General features: G+C 37.8%; 1 protein-coding gene across 1 annotated transcript; it reads right to left on the reverse strand.

Moving 5' to 3' along the window:
• BPNT1 (3'(2'), 5'-bisphosphate nucleotidase 1) lies at positions 1-20,304 on the reverse strand. The gene is made up of 9 exons (XM_027122220.1): positions 20,034-20,304; positions 15,732-15,859; positions 12,476-12,580; positions 11,677-11,784; positions 10,202-10,250; positions 8,880-8,971; positions 4,655-4,852; positions 2,157-2,262; positions 1-886 (listed from the first exon to the last, which is right to left on the reverse strand). Exons 2-9 carry the CDS (start codon positions 15,849-15,851, stop codon positions 738-740), a joined length of 927 nt encoding a protein of 308 aa, XP_026978021.1. The 5' UTR covers positions 15,852-15,859; positions 20,034-20,304; the 3' UTR covers positions 1-737.
• Between the last annotated feature and the right edge of the window lie 451 nt (positions 20,305-20,755).

Consider the following 20,755-nt stretch of genomic DNA (forward strand, 5'->3'; position numbering starts at 1 on the left):
TTAATACAATGAGAGAAATTTATTTAAAAGCACAGGACAGAGTCCTAAACAATAAAAACCTAGGCAGAATGTCAGAATAATTTTGATAGCATACATTATAATCTTCCTTTGGAAGGAATAGGAGCAATTACCTAACTTTCCACGGTTAAACTGCATAATGATGCCATAAGGATAAAGTAATACCCACAGCAGAGAATACATAGTTTCCAACTACTTAAAAACAAAAAAAGCTGGTGAATAACAGAGAGAGCTAGAATTAAATAATTTATTATAAAGAAATGTTTCTTCAAAATCTGTTTCATCAACATATAGAATGATATTTTAATGTATTCAGAATGGGGGTAGGAAAACGTTTTACATTACTGTGAAAGACAAGAATGAGATTTAGGTAATAACTTGTGGTTCTGTGCCCTAAAGAAATCTGGTTTACAAAACAGGAATGCTGATTCAACAGTGCACCAGGATGGCCAGTTGGAACTAAGCTTTACTTTCACTGCTCCAAATAAAAGGAGGAAAAATGAAATGTGAAATATACTGACTTTACAAGTTTTCCACATGTCAAAATTGGTCTGGTTGATTCATTAATCAAGACGTTTAAAAATTCAATTTTCTACTCCTAAGTAACCAAATGTAAATCAGTGATCAACAATGAATGAAGTAAAGGTAGAGCTCAAATTCCATCCAATTAGTTTTTGAGGAGCAAGTCCTTCTCCTGGCTGAGTCGACAAGATTTCCCTTCAAGGAACAAGTACATTTTTAACAGATTCGGGAACTCGACTTGCATAGTAGTCATAATTCCTCAGTGTGGCCAGGACGCCAGCTGAGTTCATGTGCTTCACTTCCTTGTTATACTGAAGGGCATTTCCATGGATATCGGTTAACTTGCCTATGGAAAAAACATCAATACAATGTCAATGGCTGATCGGATCATTATGTTTCTAGTTATTTCTAACAGCTTCTTGCTTCCCTATATAATAATATCCATTGAATTCTGGATAAAATAAGGAAGATAATGCATGACCACAAAGGTTAAGTATTAATTCACTTACAATTTAAGACTACAGAGGAACTTGACTAACTAAAGGCTAAATCATTATTTTTTCTGCCTGATTAAAATAATTTCACTTAGTATTTTCAATTTATACTTCTCAATATCAATTAATTTCTCTTTTCCTGGAGTGATTACGTTTCCTATTGGTTATACTCCATCACCCACGATTCCCGGTTTCAAAAGTGTTTTCTTCATTCTACCATTTATTAGTAACATTTTATTTGGTAAGAGTTTAAGTGAAGTATGTTCATGAAACATAACTGTGTTATATTACAGTCTCATTTAACATTCTAATGAGAATGGATCGTGATGAATTTAACTTCCTTGTCATGTAATATGCTGAGATATCGACACAATAATGTACCAGGAGAAATGATAAAATAAAAGTCAAGTGTTTAAGAGTAAATGTGGGGGCTTCCCTGGTGGCGCAGTGGTTGAGAGTCCGCCTGCCGATGCAGGGGACACGGGTTCGTGCCCCGGTCCGGGAAGATCCCACATGCTGCGGAGTGGCTAGGCCCGTGAGCCAGGGCTGTTGAGCCTGCGTGTCCGGAGCCTGCGCTCCGCAACGGGAGAGGCCACAACAGTGAGAGGCCCGCATACCGCAAAAAAAAAAAAAAAAAAAGAAAGAGTAGATGTGATCTGATGTCTATTTGAATTAGAAAAATCATCTTGCTGTGTATATATCTGTAGTATTTTTGCAGGTAGATTAAAAAAATTCCAACTCTATGACCTTTAAGCGCTAGCACAGAGACATTTACCAATACAATATTGGTTCAAAAGAAACTAATGAGGATGATGATGAATATTTTACTTTTCAAGAAGAAAAACCCCTAAAAGCATTAAAGCCATAAATTAATAAGGGTTTAATTAAATGAACTGTGTGTAGATCAAGGTCCAAAATAGAAACTGTAACTAAAGGAAAATGAATTCACTGAAAATCTACTTTCTCACCTATGAAATGCGAGGCTTAGATTGGATAACCTCTAACTTTCCTTCTATCTTTTATATCCTAAGAGTCTAGGTAAAGTAACATTACTGAAATATGTCCTAGCATAGTACGAAAACTGTATAAAAACTGTAATTCCCCCAAATAAAATGGACTAACCTCCCACAGCATGTAAAATGACTTCTGGAGCACAGGTGTCCCACTTCTTACATCCAGGACTTGCAAATACATAAGCAGAGGCTTTGCCTTCAATCAGCTGGATAATCTGTAAGGTTAAGAGAATAATTATCCCTCAACCATGAAATAACTGAGGTACAAATAAAGAGAAACTGCTTGTTTCTGTCAGTATATTTCAATTCCTCTGTCAGACTTGGGTTAAAGCCTTTAGCAGGTGTAAATGAGTATTATGAAGAAACATATAGAATACATGCGTAATAATGTAGTATCTGATGGGAAAAAAGAAGTCAAATAAGCTACAAGGAGGATATCTGAACGGTCTCTATATTCTAAGTTAGTTAAAATAAGGTTTTCTTTTTTATGCTGTCTTTTCTTCTTACAGTAAAAGCAATATATATTTGTTGTAGAAAAAATAAAGCTTTTTAATCTTGTAAAAATTTGACCATTATTATGTAAAGGATACAGAAATATTGACCAGTACAATAGTGTATAGGTTGTAATAAATCCTAACAGATATGTGATGCTGACTAGTCTAAAAGCAGTTTCGTAAGTCTTTGTTTTGGTATCATATCTGTTGCTATTTCTGCTACCAAAGTATGAATTTTAAAAGAGTCATCTTGGACTTCCCTGGCGGTCCAGTGGTTAAGACTCCGTGCTTCCACTATAGGGGATGCGGGTTTGATCCCTGGTTGGGGAACCGAGATCCCGCAAGCTGCACAGTGTGCCAATAAATAAATAAATAAATGAAAATATATCAAATCAAATCAAACAGTCATCTTACTAATGCCTGTAATATTCATACAAAACTGAAGTCACTGAGGGACTTCCCTGGTGGTCCAATGGTTAAGACTCCATGCTTCTACTGCAGGGGACACGGGTCTGATCACTGGTCAGGGAACTAAGATCCCGCATGCCGCGTGGTGTAGCCAAAAAAAAAAAAAATCTGAGGTCACCGACAGAAACCGCGTGACTCTCAGTAGTAACTTGCTATCAGCCTTTCATTAGTTGCTTGACTTATTTTTTGGTTATACTGTAAAGTAATTAGTGCTGTAAAATTCAGACTTCAAATATTGAGATGAAGAGGCCAGCCTGGGAGAATAAGGAGAGCCTCAGTGAACATAAAGTAACCAGCTATTCTTTTTAGGATAAAGTAACCAGCTATTCTTTTTAGGATTACTGTATTCAATGACACATTCAAACAATTAACACTTTCTTTTTCTTTTAAAAAATCTGTGTCAAGTCTTATTATGTGCCAAGAACTATGCCAGGTATATTTTTTGAGGGAAGAGGGACTGTGGCTTTCGTCCGATTCTCAAAGAGGTCCTTGATGCAGAAAAGTTAAGAACTGCCCAACAAGGTCTTTGCAAGGAGAAAAGGTGGGAGCTGTGTAGGGTGGGGACTTTGCTCCTACGGGGAATGGTACCTCCTTGGGAATAAAAGAGGTAATGGCATTTTGTAGTTACAAAAGTAGGGGCAAAGAGAAATCATATTCCAGTGACTATCAGGAATATATTTTTACTTTGAAATGTTTTACATTTTTTAAAATACTGCTATTTTTAAACTTCCATTTTTCATCCTCTTATAAGTAAATGCTTTTAGAGGGAGATCACTTTGGAAGCTGCTGTAAAGGCTGGTTGAGGGATGATGACAGGTTTCACCTAAGGCACTGGCGGTTGAGATGGATGAGACATTAGGGAAGAATTAAGAAGATCTATAGGTAGGATCAGATTGATAGGATGTGAGGCAGGAAGGAGGCTAGGATGGCTTTCAGATGTCTGGCTAGAGCAGTTAGAAAAATGGCGGTGCCATTAAGCAGATAGGAAGTAGGGAGAGGAACACATCTGGGGGCAGGTAGAAAGAGGATGTGTTCCAACTGGGGATGCCGAATTTGAGATACCTGATGGATGTCATCATGACAACCAAGGGGCAATCAGATGAGAAGAGATCAGGGATGGAGACCAAATTGTGTTCCAATTCACAATGTTCTCAGGAGGATGGGAGCCTAGGTGAATGAATGGGGTAAGTATCCAGAAAGGGGCAGGCAGGCCCATCCTGGAGTCTGTAGAAGAAAGGTCTGGGAAGTAATCCAAGAGGATCCTTGAGAAAATGAGGACTGGCAAGAGGCCCGGGGTCTCATCCAAATGGCTTATCACTGAATTCTCCTAGATAAAAAAGACTTGAACCACAACATTTAAAAAAAATTCAGGGAATTCCCTGGTGGTCCAGTGGTTAGGACTCCACGCTTCCACTGCAGGGGGCACAGGTTTGATCCCTGGTTGGGGAACTAAGATCCCACATGCCGCGTGGTATGGCCAAAAAAAAAAAAAAAAAATTCAAATGTTGCTGAAATGTGTCTTTAATGGCAAATTACAATCTTTAATCTGTTCTCCCAAACTCTTATTTCACATTTTGTAACAGTGCAGTATTTCTTTTAATAATTCAATTGCATTTCAGGGTAGATGATGGATGGATTTTGGTACCTTATTTCCTGCTCCTCCCACCCGCAGCACATCATCAGGGTTCATAGCTGCAACGCAGTCCGTAACCAACTGGCTGTTATGGGACCGGGTAGTTGTGATAATGTGTTTCCCGGCAGGCACTTCTTTCAGCTGAAACCCGAAGGCACCTAAACCTAAAACTCCCCAGATTGTTCTCCCCAACACAGCATCTTGTCCTGCCTATGTAAATGGGTGAGACAATGGCAAAGCTTGTCATCATTTGGAGAGAAAGGTTCGCCATAAATAGAACATTTAGTTATATTAGCAACATGATTTTCTAAAAATAAAAACATGATAATGTTATAAAGTACAAAAGCAGTATCATCGACAAAGAAATTTTCCTGAGACCATCCACTGATCGTTCTCATTGTTGTTTTGGTTAATAATTGGGTTTCAGGGAGTTCCCGGGTGGCTTAGTGGTTAGGATTCTGGGCTTTCACTGCCGTGGCCTGGGTTCTATCCCTGGTCGTGGAACTGAGATCCCACAAGCCACACAGCACGGCCAAAAAAAATAATAATAATTGGGTTCCAAAGGTACGGAAAGGAACTTCTGGTTATTCCCTGGAGTCTTCAGGAAAGGCAACATCACATACTGATTCCTGTTCCTTTCAGAATTATCCAACAATCTCATTACTGTATTTGAAAATAGCTGTTTGCAAAAGGTACATAAAGTCCCCAGGAAATGAAACACCGTGTATTGATTACTTTTCATTGTCCAAGGAACAATAAGGATCACATTACTATGGGAATAGGTAATGGTGATAATATAATAATGCTGCTATAGAGACAAAGCGAGTGCATATGCCGATATTGAAGAGTGGCCATGTATAATGGGGTCAGGGTTAAAAGATTTTACTGACAATTGGGGTGGTAAAATGACAATGACAGTGCAATCCCAGAATCTGTATTTTCCTTTGCAGCACTCAAAGAACTTTCAGCCACATTGTTATAACTACACACTTCATATAGAAAAACATAACCGGTATTTCATGGAAAGTAAACCTGATGCATAAAAGGTTAACACAAAGTCGTCAAAATACCACTATATCAATAGAGTAGACATACAGACATATATTTTTACTTAATACTAAACATGTACCACGCACCATACTAAGTGCTTTACATATATTATCTCATTTAATCCCCAGAACAATCCCATGAAATAGTATTATCATCCTTATTTTACAGATGAGAAAAATGAGTTTTGGAATCATTCCGTAACCTGACCAAGGACTCTAAGAAGATCATAATCAAACTCAGGCTCATCTGTGTTCAAAGCCAGTATTTTTCAGGACCTCCCTGGTGGTCCAGTGGTTGAGACTCTGCACTTTTACTGCAGGGGGCGTGGGTTCGATCCCTGGTTGGGGAACTGAGATCCCATATGCCACAGGACATGGCCAAAAATAAATAAATAGAATTTTTTTAAAAAGCCAATGTTTGTCGTCACTAAACTAGTAGACTACCTCGGTTTACTTCTCAAAATGCTTTCACACACATCATCTTATTTACCCTACAGCAGCACTCTGGGTGCTGTTATAGTGAAATATGCTTGGGCTGCAGGGTTGGATTCCGTGGGAAGCGGAGATCAACACCTGTGGAAGGGAGGGGAGTGGGCAGAGGGAGAAACCGAGCTGTGATGCAGACACGACCACAGCTTCAGCCAACCCCATGGGGAGCTCTGGAGCCAGAATGGCTCTTCAGAGTTGTACCAAACTGGGGAGAACACATCCCAAACTGGGATGAGATGCCAGGCCTTTACACCCCTCCAATCATCAGTCACTAGAAATGGACTACCTTGGGAATGGGCGTGTCACTGGCAAGGCGGTTCTTCACAGGTGAGGCGATCCCCAAAGAGGCTGAGAGCTGAAGGCTTTGTGCGGACGGCACTCCCAGCAAATGGGGCAACAGAGGAGCCAAAAACAAGCACTGGGGGCTCAGTATATGTTCAAGTGCTTCCCCTCTTCCCTCTTGAGTTTACACTATGGGAGAGGCTGGAATCGGAAAAGTACAGAGAGGCTCTGTGTGCTCGTTATGCTTCAGCTCAATTGCTGAGACTAATTTCATGTGCCCAAGAAACCTATTTATTAATTCAGCTCTCCAGTTATTCTGAAAAAGAAAGGAAAGCATACTAAATAGAGGACATGAGGACTCTGGTCCCTAAAAACTCATATGACCTCTGTGAATGAATATGTCAGCAAAGAGGATGGGACTGTGGAATCTGGCGCCCTGATGAGGTAAATGCAATCCCATGAGGCAGCCAACTAGCCTTCCTCTGTGCTCCTGATCTCTCAGCCTCTCTTGCTGACTCTCTCCTTCAGAGTTCCCACACCAACTGTCTGGGGGTAAAAAAGGCTAACATTTTCACCTTATTGATGAGTTCAGTAAGATTCCTAATGGTTAAGGAGCTACCTCCGATATACAGACAGACTGGGTTTCTTTGCACTATTCCATGCTCTTTCCTTTGAGTGCTTCCCAGCTTCAGGATCTATTAGAAGCAGTAATAAAATCTGAACTATAAAAAGTCTTCTACCTGGCTCAAGAGAGCAATGTAGAGCAGTGGCTAAGAGCTTGGACTGCAGTTTAGATACCAGACCTGCCATTGACCAACTAGGGCAAGTTACTTGTCTCAGTTCCCTCTTCTTTAAAACAGGGATAAAGGCTTCCTTAAAGGACTTTGGTGAGTATCAGAATGAGATAATGCATGTGAATCCCTCGAGTCTGTCAGTACACAGTAAGCTCTTGATAAATGTTAGCTATGATGATAATGACTTTAAATTGGACATTCAGCCTTGAAAACTACCAACAAAGCTAAGCAACTTTTCTCCTGGTTGCAACAAATTTTAAGGCATAAGCAAGAGAGAAGGAAGAGAGGAGGGAAAGAAAGTGTACAGAAGGGAATGTGGTGAAGGGACAGGTAACAAAGGAGAGAAACAGAGCAGGAGAAAATGAGCTGGTACGTGGGACAGACAGTGACTACTGGGGTACCACAAGTTGCCTACCTCTTTTCTGCCTACCAGTGCAGCCAAAAGCCTAGCTATTTTTCTCACCTTTGCTTCACTCCTGGGTTCCCTTAACTTTTGATTTTCATTGTTCTGTGGAAAATGAATACAATTTTTCTAATCTCAGAAAGAAGTGATGGAAATTGTCAACAATTCCTAAGCGCTTAGATCCTTTTTTGATAGAAGGTGCCACACACTGCAATATTATCTATGAATTAAATGCCCCTATTTCACTTGCTTTAAAGTTTACATGATAACGGCAAACTTGTGTCTGCGTATCATACTGTATAAACATTAGTCGTATTAAAAGAATGAATGGACTCTTAAGCAGTTCAATGTGAGACTTTCCCAGTAATGAATGCATAAATAGTTTTGCTGAATAATCGTAAGATGCACACGATTATAAATAAAAAGTTATAATCACATAAATGATATGAAAAACAACAAACTTATCCTAGAACTAGAGATTAATCCTGCTCTCAACTCAAATTAGAGATTCAGAAGTAACAGTCCCCACTCTGGTTATTTTGTTTCTCCAAAGTTCTATCAAGGTCACACTAACGTAAATACCTTAAGTATTTTATTGCAACAATTTCCTTTAACATTTAATGTGATCTAACAGTATATTCCTGATTTGGAATTACATTAGCCTCTTACTTCTAAGGAAGACAATTTCTTGGGAGTATAGTAGAAAGTCAAAGCAGATTAGAGAGACAAAATGAGAGAAAAGAGTACAAGAACATGTTTAGTTAATGCTGACTATAATTTAGGCACTATGTAGTATTACCTGCAAAACCACATGGCTAGCCTCTTTTCTTGGTTGAAATGGTTCATTTCTTCAACGTGCTTCAAGCACCACCTGTAAATCAGGTGTCTCAATGACCAAGCTAACCAAGAGCCATATCAGTAATTCCCACATTTTTGCTTATGATTTGAATCATAAGGCATACATAACAAATATGTGCAAATCATACAGTGTGTCTGTGTACAGTCACATACATACATACACATTCCTGGTATCAACACCCCCCAGAGGACCTGATTCCATACATCTGGGGTATAACCTGGGAATCCTTACTTTGGAAAGCTCCCCCAGATGATTGCATGTGCAACCAAGCTAGAAATCATTGGATCAGATAACATTAAGAATCATATAATACCATAATTATTTATCTAATAAAATATTTTGGTATCATTTATAGTAATACCTGGTAGTTGTAATATGGCTGGTTAATAACTCCTGCTATGGCTTTTCCTTCATAAGCAATTCCAATAAGAACTGTTACATTGTCAAGAAGACCTAAAAAGAAGAAATTTGTATCAATTACATAACCTTCTCAGGTTATGACTCATCATCAGCACATCAATGGCTCCAAGTTATTTTTGCAATAAAGGTAAGGAATTTGCAATGATTCATCCATGATTAAACCTACTCTGGCAAAATACACAAATTATGAGAGATGGCCAGGGACAGAAGTAGGGACTACAGCCACTTAATTGAATTGATACACATCGTCTCATGGTCCCATTAGTAATCATCTGTAAACCAATCAAGTAAATCAGCCATAACTCTGCAGCCATCATCATCAGATTCCTCTGTGCCCCCCTCTACCACCATCCGACTCACCTCTGCCTGCTAGATCACTCTCGATTGCAGGATTACTCTCTAGATTTGCATTTCAAGCCCCTAAATTAAGATTTCTCACAGTGGGGCCAATGGACTAACAAGCAGCATTAGAATTAACCGGCTCAATTTTTTCAGTACAGATTCTCAGGCTCCTTTGCAGAGCTAGTGAATCAAAACCTCTGGAGGTCGGGGTTGAGAGCTGAATGAGCTGTTTAGGTGTTCTTACACGCACTGAAGCTGCCTAGAGCGCCCCTATTTCTCAATGGATTACAGAGACATTTTCACACGTACTACAGGATTCACTCCTCGTAGATATGTCTCATCCAAGGGCAGAGAGAGTTTTTTCTAGGAATTACGAGACAGTTTTCTTTTTTCAGCTGAGAACCAATATAAGAAAAGCTACGTTGATCTTCCCCTCAAAAATAAGAATCTAAGCTTATGCTACGCTCCTAAAACCTACCACTCTGGCTCTGAGCCTGGCACTTCTCACTTCAGCGTTGCCAACTTTATTTTAATTTGCTGCCTTCTAATTTTGCTCATCTTAGATAATTTCAGGAAGGAGAAATATTGCACTGTGTTTCAAAACCCATCTTTAGAGGTGAGGCTGTGAAGTGAGACAGCAGTTCGCAGAGGAAGCGAGCGAGGGATGGGCATGGGATGGTGGCAGAGCAAGGCGATACAGTGACACTTTTCATCATTTTTCTACCCAATAAAGCTGGGGGTTCAGTATAGTCCCTTCGGTTACATTGGTTTAATGTTAGTTATTTTCATCTAGGGGACATTAGGATTGTGGGACTGGTGGAGTATGGGGGGGGTGGTATTTGAAGGAGATTAAATGTTTACAACTAAACATCATATATTAGTCCTACTGCTGTCAAATACAAATATAAAAGAGATACCAACCTTCAGTATATTCCTTGGTACCATCCAGAGGATCAACCCAGACCACAAGCTAAAAAAGAGGAAATGTCCAAATTGAGCATATAAAATTTAAAAAATTGATTTAAATGGATAAACTAAAACTATCTTTTTTTTTAATTTTTGAAATTATATTATGGGTGGCTTAAGCCAATGTCATCATTGTAATAATTTTTTGTAATAATTTTGTAATAATTTTTTGTAATAATTTTGTAATAATTAAAAAATAATTAAAATAATAATTAAAATAATTAAAAATTAAAAATAATAATTAGAATAAAAATAATTTAAAATAATTAAAAATAAAAATAATTTAAAAATAATTAAATAATAATTTAAAATAATTAAAATAATTAAAAAATAATAGTAAAAAAGTAAAATATTAAGTAAAATATTAACACAACATTGTAAATCAACTATACTTCAATAAAAAAAATTTTGATATAAAATGGTTAACTGGTAAAAGTTTATTGTTACCTGAACACTAAACATGTGGCCATGAACATCCTGGGCTCTAGATGGTGATATAAGGAAAACTTTAAAGTGGCACCAAAAATGTTTTGTGTGGATGCTACTCATTTTTATATATAAATGTTGATTTAAGATAAATAATGACAGTCTGATTATCGTAAGGACACACGTATATGCGGCCAAGAAAAATGAATGGTTTATAAAACTGGCAGTAGCAAAAAAAAGAAGTCCCCTCTTCTTAGGACTTTTAATATGATTCAGGATACGCAGCCATTAACCACTAGATGCTTGATGTAAATTTGTGAGGGCATATTTCTGACGGGAGACACCACATCTTTTTTTCTATACTGCATATCACAGAACAAAGTGCCTTACTCATAGTAAGTGCTCAACGAATGAGTGTTACATAAATTAAAACTCAAAAATTAAAGAAGTGTGATAGTTATCTGAAGTCATAGATTTAATTTAAGCAACAATCAAAAGCAAGGGGGGTAATTTTTATGGCCTTCCAAAAATATAAGGTAGCAATCCACTTCATCTCCTTCCAGCTCCAACTACCAATGAAATGTTTTACTACCAAATTTACTAAATAACAAATTAGATTTTCTCCCTAAAAGTATTTTGTTTTTTGGCCATGCCACGCGGCTTCAGGGATCTTAGTTCCCTGACCAGGGACTGAACCTAGGTCCCAGCAGTGAAAGCACCCAGTCCTAACCACTGGACTGCCAGGGAATTCCCCCAAAAGTATTTTTAATAACAGTTTTAGAGTGAAGAGGAAATCAATAGAATGAGAAAATGAACTCGAAGTGAATAGGTCAGACATCCCATATGGTTGCCAGGCACTTATATGTTGGCTCTGAAAGATTTCAAGTTCCTGGTTTCCCTTGTTTTATAACTACCAAGTTTTCATCATGATGGCAAATTTTATTTCCTTTACTACGACAAAAACTGAAGATAAATAGAAAGTTAAGTAATAACATGGATCATACGTCTTCCTCTTTGATAGCACTGTACTGTGATGGGCATGGTTGCTTCAGTATCTCCTCCCACTGACCATCTTCAATCAACTCTTGATCCACGTCTTCAGGAGGCAGATCCTAAAGCAGAGAACACAGATGATGACCAAAGCGGTTTCCTGTTTACAGAATACCGTCTGTCTCAGCAACAAGAAGAAATGCAGTATCACAGGTTTCACTAGTCCTTCCTGTTTACCATTTCTATTTAGAGCTTTTAAAGCACACTGAATAAAATTGCAAAAACAACCACATATGGCTCATCAAAGTTGATTACAAAGGATCCCAACTTCATTATCCTGAACAAGGATTAAAAAGAAAAGAATTTTTAAGTAGTATACACCTATTTACACAAGTGACTCTGCTATCAGCTATGTCTAACTCTCAAATACATGAGATGTCAATTCCTTCACCTTCACAGTGTTAGTCTTTGAATAAGTATGCAAATAAGCCTTAATTAAAAAAAAAAACAGGAACCATAAAACCCATTTTATTCCAAAGTTCTAGAACTCCACCCATCTTATACTTTGTATGTTGAATGTCACAACAGTAACCATATCATCTATGGTCAAGAACTGACATATGTGGCCTAGAAATAAACCAAAATATTAAAAGCAGATATTTTCTGAAAGTCCAAGAAAAATGATAGTTATTTTTGTGTTAAAACACAAAAATATAATGCTTGAAATCATAAAAGTAGTGTATAAATCACTAAAGGGGCAATTACAAATCCATACAGTAAACAGGGATTTAAAAAAATATATGATAGTCTTACCTCTTCCCCTATAATTGTTAGTTTGGGGAATTTCCGTGCCAAAGAAGAGCATATGCTCATTTGAACTAATCGGTCCGCCTTGGTCTGCAGGTCTGTTGCACAGGTCTGCAACAAAGAACGCACATTTTAGCAGAACTAAGTATGAAATAAGTTGTTCTTTGATGCCTCATGCGTGATTATCTATATCCATTTAAATTACACTGTCTGTTTTAAGATTGATCAAGCTTAAACTAACATCATATGAGTCAGTTTCTTGGCTGGGTTTTTCTCATGGGATTTATAGTGGCTAAAGTTTGGAAAGGAGCTTTTAAATTACTTAGAATATTTTCTCCCCCAGTTCACAAATTCCTTTTATAAGATCTCTACGTTAATCTTTTGCTTAAGCAGGTTGACAGACAAGAAATTCACAATTTTCAAGGCAGTTAATAATAATAAATAACTCTTTAGTTATTTAAAAGGTATTTCTTATATGGATCTTTCTATAAACTCCACTCAATCCTAATTTTAATAATTCAAGAGGTCCTCAGAATGATTCGTTATTTCTTATTTCAAAATTTTTATTTCTAAACTATAAAAAAATAAAAGTGAATGGCAGTAGTATTTACTACATAACTCACCTATGGCACTCAACTCAATCCATAACTCATATAGTCACACTTGTGAAAGACAGTGACCACTTCCTTGGTTAGCTTGCTTTCAGAGAATTAGGACATGTTGCAATTTATACATGCCTGTTTAGGTGGATTTACACATTATTTTATCCTAAATAGCAGATCTTTCGCAATACTTCGTAGTGAGATAAGGAATGACTATGAAAATCAAACTCTTTTCTGCCACAGCGAAGTTTGCTGGTTATCTCAACGTAAAGAACAATTTTGCTAGAATGTAGTGCCACAAAGGCAGAGACCTTTGTTTTATTTTCTAAAGAACTGTACCTGGCACACAGTAGGTGCTCTGTAAATATCTGTGGAATGAAACTACTTAAAATAATTGTTGAAATTGAAGATTACTTACCTATCAATCAAGTTTAGAGACCACTGCTCCAGAGGAAAAAAGACACATTGATAGCCATTCAACTCTATGAGGAAAGCTCTCCCAACTCTTCTCTAGGATAAGATATTCCCTGCTCTTTCTACTGACATAGTGCCAGATCTCACCATTCTAGATACTTTGTGTGACAAATCTGTTTTTGCCCTGTCTCTTTTAAAATGAGGTGTCAACAAGTGGATATAAAGTACTAGAAGTGTCTGACCAGTAGAGAGGACAGTGAGGTTATTATCTTTCTTTCTAACTTGAACACTATATTTCTATTACTCTTTAGCTATCGGCTACAAAGTGGTCCATCTAATATAATCACAAGAGAAAATCAATTTAAACAAAATAAATGATGCTAAGAGAAAAATATGCAAAGATATGATCCAAAATATTGGCGGTGGTGGCCTAATAGATGATTTTGTACTTTTTGCTGTTTTTCTCCACTTCCTATGTTTCATAATAGAGAAAACAATAAAAAAGGAAAGACAGTAAGATTAGTAGCCTTCTGAAAGTAGCTGTTTTACATTGTTGGCTTGTCATTGAGCATGTATGTGATCAACTAAAACCTCTTTTTCACACAAATTTGAATCAGACTCCCCCCTTATTACTTGAACATTAATATAGGACTTTATTCCTATTGTAATATCTTGTTGAATTTGGTCCACCTTTCTCAGAGTTTGCAACTATTTTGAATACTTATTCTGCAATCCAATACAACAACTAGCCCTTCCAGCTTCATTTTATTGACATATTTGATAAGTATCCTTTCTACATCCTCCTCTTCCACAGCACTTTTGAAAAGATGCATTCAACAAATTTTTTAAACTGTATTTAAGTTAATGGCTAAAGAGAAAAAGACAGTCAGAAGCAGAGTCCTACGATCTGTCAACCAGTGACCATTTTCCAGCTTGAAAGTGAATCATGAATAAAATTATGGGGTAACATTGTTCACCTAGTTATGAGTACACCTAACAGTGGCTCAGGATGGGGGATGAGAGATATCATCTATATATTATAAATAGCTTGAATGCTTTTTGAAAATGGAAAATGAGGGACCATAACAAATTTTTTAAAAAGTTGATTCAAATCAATTTTGATTTCAAAATCAAGATACCCTATATCTATTTCCTATACTATTAAGCCCATAAATCTATCAAAAAAGGAAATGAGATTTATTTCACTAGTTCTTGTGATTTTTATTCTTAATTTTAAAAGTAGTTATGTTGAATATCCTATAATTAGTTCACAGGAACTTATTTCTAAGTTGTTTTTTACTTATATATATACGGTCCTTATTTTTTTATACAAATAGCCTTAAATAGATGCTTGACTAATCATAAAGGAGCATCTTAACTACATCTCTATTTCAAATCATTAAAATGTTTATCATATCCTAAAATTTTCCCACTTGGGAAAAATTACAATACAATTTTCCTTAAAGATTATGACAGGGCTTCCCTGGTGGCGCAGTGGTTGAGAGTCCGCCTGCTGATGCAGGGGATGTGGGTTCGTGTCCCGGTCCGGGAAGATCCCACAAGCCGCTGAAAGGCTGGGCCCGTGAGCCATGGCCACTGAGCCTGCGCATCCGGAGCCTGTGCTCCGCAACGGGAGAGGCCACAACAGTGAGAGGCCCGCGTACCGCAAAAATAAAACAAAAAAATTTGTAGTGTGAAATAATCATAAAATCTTGTGGAAGAAATTATATTTTAAACTAGAACACATGCACGGTGGGATTTCTTTTAAGAATCAACTAACACTATAAACTATCTTTCTGTTAATTTACCTAAGTTTTTAATTATCATACTGGAAAGAAAACCTTTGCTTTAGGTTTCTTTTCCATGCAGAAAAAACATTTTAAAGCTTTGAATATAGGGGATACTTATTTAAATGCCAGATGTTACCAAACATGTCAAGTTCACCAAGGACTGCACGGCTTTGCATGAAGTAGATTACTTCAGGATATGAAGCTTGGTTCCAGTGCTCTGGAGCTAGACAGCGGTTAGAAGGCCCAGTCATATAAGTAAAGGTTTTGGAGGTAGGAAGTCTAGAGTCCTCTGCAGAGCAGAAATGGAGCCCATTTGAACTAAGGGTCTTGCAATCGCCATAAGGGAGCCATTGAGTATTTCAACTATTAAAGTCTGTCCAGATTATTATATCCTTTTAGCTAAACCTCAAGGGACAAAAACAGAGTTGGTATGAAATGAGACGAGACTTTCAGTACCTTCTCCACGATACCCAGGTCTCCTTCAGCAATAACACGCCTGACTATCGTTCCTGCCTTTTGAGCAATAGAATATGCTGAAGCCACCAACCGCATCAACACAGTGTGACTGGAAGCCATGACGTGCCCTAAAGGAAAATCGAGAGAAATGTTATGTTACTTTCAAAGCCAACTGCTGGTTTCATTTACTTGAATTCAATTCAACATATTGGTATTGAGTGTTTACTTGAGACTGCTTCAATTAACTGTATAGATTCTCTAATAAACATTTACTAAGAGAGACTTGGAAAAAGACTCCATTTCAGCATTAGCTCTCCCAATAAATTCTATAGTATTCTTTTTCTCTGCAGATGGGACATTTTGAGGCATGGGGGTAACTGGCCCAGGACTATAAACATGTGAATAAGTTTTATGTATGACAAATGTAATGTACAAAAGCTGTGGACGTGCTGCAGGGGCTAAAAAATAAGGTATAATACCTGCCCTTAAGGAGCTAATATTTTGGTGGGCTGAGGGTAAAATACTGTAAGCTAATGTCTATAACATAAAACTGGTAAGTGCTGACAGAGGTATGAAGAGCATAAGGGATGTGTGTGTATGTGGGAAGTAATTAAAAAGGGGAGGGACTGCATGTGATTACATTTAGTTTCTGAAACTCAATGAATATTCCTTTAGAGATTGAATAAAATTTAATCTGCTGGTTATTGGCTACCATCCTCATCAGTAGCAAAATAAAGAGAACAAGCAGGATAACCACTGGACTGAAGACCAAGCATTTGGAAAAGTAATGAGTGTCAAGCAGCCCCTGGCCCAATAAAAACTATGAAAAAAACAGTCTTTAGGATCAAGTACTTTCCTTTTTGAAAATACAGATTCAAATCCTGCAATTTTATTGACTGCTTTGATGCTGGGATACATCACCCAGATTCCCTCTGGGGTTGAAGGACTTACTTCCCCAGCTGTTGAGAGGGCTGCCAACAGATGGTCTTTGGCTGCCACCTTTCTTTAGGAATTTATCTGCTGAGAAGAGTCATTTCACCTGAAACTGGTCAACAGGGGGGTGTAAAGGCCATTCCTCACTCCAGCTGGGCTGCCACCCCAATTCTGCTGGGCCTTCCTAGCTTCCAAATTCCCAGTGGGGTGGGCTGAGCCTTAGTTGGGACTGAATCGTGGTCCAACTGCCCTCATCCCCCATCCTGAGCCACTGTTAGGTGTACTCATAACTAGGTGAACAATGTTACCCCATAATTTTATTCATGATTCACTTTCAAGCTGGAAAAGGGTCACTGGTTGACAGATTGCAGGACTCTGGCCCTGACTGTCTTTTTCTCTTTAGCCATTAACTTAAATACAGTTTAAAAAATTTGTTGAACGCATCTTTTCAAAAGTGCTGTGGAAGAGGAGGATGTAGAAAGGATACTTATCAAATATGTCAATAAAATGAAGCTGCAAGTCCTTAACTTCCTTATAGCAGCTCAGATTACATCCAGTTTACAGATTAAATCCAGATTACATCCAGCAGTTCAGATTACATCCACTGTACTTCCTTCTCTACTAGTTTTACACCTTCTGGCTTGTAAAACACTAACTTTTGTAAGCATGTCTCTCTGAAAGCTCATCAAAAACAGGGATTAAAGGCACAGGCACTGAAGCCTACTTCCTGTGTTCAATTCCTAGCTCTGGCACACATTAGTTGTGTGACCTTGGGAAAGCCACTTAAATTCTTTGTGCCTCGATTGGTAAAATGGAGCTAGCAATAGTATTATAACATAGAGTCATGGTAATTATTAAATCAGTCTCTGGCACAAGGTAAGCACTAATAATGCTGGCTAACCATTATTACAATGATTATTCTCATTGCTGGCTATCCTGCAGGGACATTAGGGCAGCGTTAATGGCAAAAAAAAAAAATCCTATAGCTTCCGCAACATTATTTTGACTCTGAGGATATAATATTACCAATATGACCCAGAATCACAGCACAGGTTCTTCTTCATAATGTTCTGGGCTTTAGGCTTGGAGTATGAAAAAAGGTTGTACAACATTTAAGGCAATCAACCTAATATCCTATCATTTAAGGAATCTCTACAGCTGTCAACATGGCTAGTTCAGAAGGACAAAAACAATAGGAATCAATGATCCATTTCTTCTCATAGCCTGGGAGAGGTATCTTGAATTCAATATAAAGGTGGTGAGCATATGAGGATTAGGTTCTTAAAATAAACGATGAAATCGGAACCCAGGGGGAGTGCAGTAGTATCCAAGTTGAGGAGATGGAGCTGGGTGTCTGCGGAGGCCAACATGATAGGAGTGTGCAGGGCAGAGTACCAGAGAGACCTCTGGAGACCTGCTAATCAGTGCAGGCAGGTGAGGAAACTACCTGAAGGAACAGTAGGTGTGATCTTCAGAGCTCACATGGCTTGGGAGTTCATGCACCCACTAGCCAGTGGGAGACCTCATCATTCACAAGACACTGGTTAGAGTAACACACATTGCGGGTGGGAATGTAAGAGGGTTCAATTACTTTGGGAAAGAGTTTGACTGACCCAGCATTCCACTCCTAGCTATTTGCCAAGAGAAAAAGAAGTGTAAGTGCTCACAAAGACTTTTCATGAATTTTGTTTGTTTGGTTGGTTGTTTTTTTTTTTGTTTGTTTGTTTGTTTTAAATTTTTTGGCCACACAGCACGGCACGTGGGATCTTGGTTCCCCAGCCAGGGATCGAGCCCATGCCCTTTGCATTGGAGGCGCAGATTCTTGACCACTGGGCCGCCAGGGAAGTCCCAAGACTGCTTCATGAATGTTTATAGCAGATTTATTTGTGACAGACAAAATCTGAAAACAACCCAAATGTCCCTCAACAGGTGAGTGGATAAACAAATTATATCAAATTATATACTTTAAATATTTACATTGATTGTATGATAATTATACCTCAATAAAGCTGCCAGAACCATAAAAAAAAAATAAATAAAAATAAATAAATAAATAAATGGTGAGTTCCCACTCAAAATACTAAGATAATTTATGTTTTGGAACTTGACTATAACAGAGCAAATTCTGAAAAAAAGAGAAATGAGCATATATCAAAATATGATATAAAACTATAGTAATTAAAAGTTTACTCCTGGGCAGAATTTGAGAGACAAATCAATGCAATCAAATAAATTCCAGAGATAGATCCAAATACACTAAAGGTGATAATTCAAATCATGAAGGAAAGTTAATTGTGCAAAAAACGGTGGGGACAATTGCTAATCTTTTAAAAAAGTGTTGGAATCTTTTTGCCTTCTTTATATCAATGTGTATTCCAGATCAATGCATGATTTTAAAAGTAAAGAATGAAACTATAAAAGTATGGGGATAAAACATGAGTGAAATGTTTTATAAATTTGGAAAAGCACTTTTAAACATGACTAAAACCAAGAATCCATTATATATTGATAAATCTGAAGGCATAAAAATTAAAATGTTTATATAGCCAAAATACCATAAAGCAAACAGATGAGTGACAAAATGATAACAAAAATTTGTATCACATACTAGACGAATGTGCTAATTTTGTTACATAAGGGGCTTACATATATCAATATGTAAAAGATGAATGATTCAACAGAAGAATGTGCAAGTGATGCCAATAGGCAATACTTAGAAAAATAAAAGCAAAGGCCATTAAATCGTGAAATGCTCAATTTCACTAATTATGAAAGAAATGCAATCTAAAACAATGAGAAATGATTGTTCATATGTAAGACTGGCATAGATAAGAAAGTTTGCCCAGTGTTGGCTGGAGTGTGAGGGAAGATCCTCCTGAGCATTATTAGCGAGGATGTAAAGTGGTGAAACCGCTTTTTTGAAAATCTTATTAACAGTAAAATGTACACATCTTTTAAACTAGCAATCACATTTTCAGGGAATCTAAATAAATAAAGCAAGTCTACAACCAGAAAAGGCAGTAGGAAGAATGTCTGCTATTTTAACGAAATTTAATTTTAGGCGTAAGACAGCCTCTAAATTTGGATGCACTAAAGAACTCACCGTCTAAGTCTGCCTTGTTATTTCAACAACATATGGCCATAAAAAGACCCCGGGGCACAGGTAAACAATCAAAATGCTGACACTGAAGAATCTAGGTCCGATATCGGAATATCTGGAGAAGTACTCTGATTTGCGTAATTTTTTTTTTAACATAAATCCTTTGAATCTCTTCATATCTGTGCAGAGGGGTGGAGTTAGGAGACCAATAAACTACTCAGATCTGCCTAAGGCCCTTGCGCTGCCCCGCAGGAGAGAAAATTACTTACAGTGACAAGACTGGCACCAAGTCAGACGAAAGAGACTTCAGGGGTAACCAAAAAAGCGTTACCAAGCAACAGGTCCCCCGCAGCGTCCAGTACAGCGCTTACCCTCCGCGGATGGATCATCAGTGGATGCAGACTAAACCTACCTCAGCCTCTGAGCATGCGGGAAGTTCGGCGCAGGCGCAGAACAGCTACTTTGCCACCGCCCGGTCTGATTTCAGACCCGCCGGAAAGTTCCACTTGTCCGTGTTTTCTCCAAGCTTTCAAAGCTTTCCATAGGCTCCAGTCCCCTGAAGTCAAACCGAAAGGTGTATTAAGTAATCATTCTGGTTTCAGGTGTCTTCCAATCCACTTTGTGCGCACAGTTTACTCTTAAGATATTTGTCCGGTTAGTGATACCGCCCCGTGGCGGCAGGCGGCTACTTAACCTCGAAACCCTATGAGTCCGTGGACTGGCTTCAGGTGGTCCGCGACGCCCCTACCTCTGTTCCCCCTAAGAAAACTTTATGCAGAAGTGTGTTACTAGCGTTTATTTTTTATTTTATTTTTTTAAGCATTTATCAGATTCCTGAAAGGGTCTGTGACCCTTTCATTCGGCTACTGATTAGTCCTGGGAGATTTTTTCTCTTCCTGGTCGGATGTACCATATTAATTATTTTTGTTTGTTTTTTTGAAGCACAGAAAAAAAAAAAAACCTAATTACGACTTTTATTACACTGCCAAAA

Source organism: Aethalodelphis obliquidens, unplaced genomic scaffold (genome assembly GCF_003676395.1).
Source record: "Aethalodelphis obliquidens isolate GAN/ISIS:26980383/991018 unplaced genomic scaffold, ASM367639v1 scaffold24, whole genome shotgun sequence".
Taxonomy (NCBI): Eukaryota; Metazoa; Chordata; class Mammalia; order Artiodactyla; family Delphinidae; genus Aethalodelphis; species Aethalodelphis obliquidens.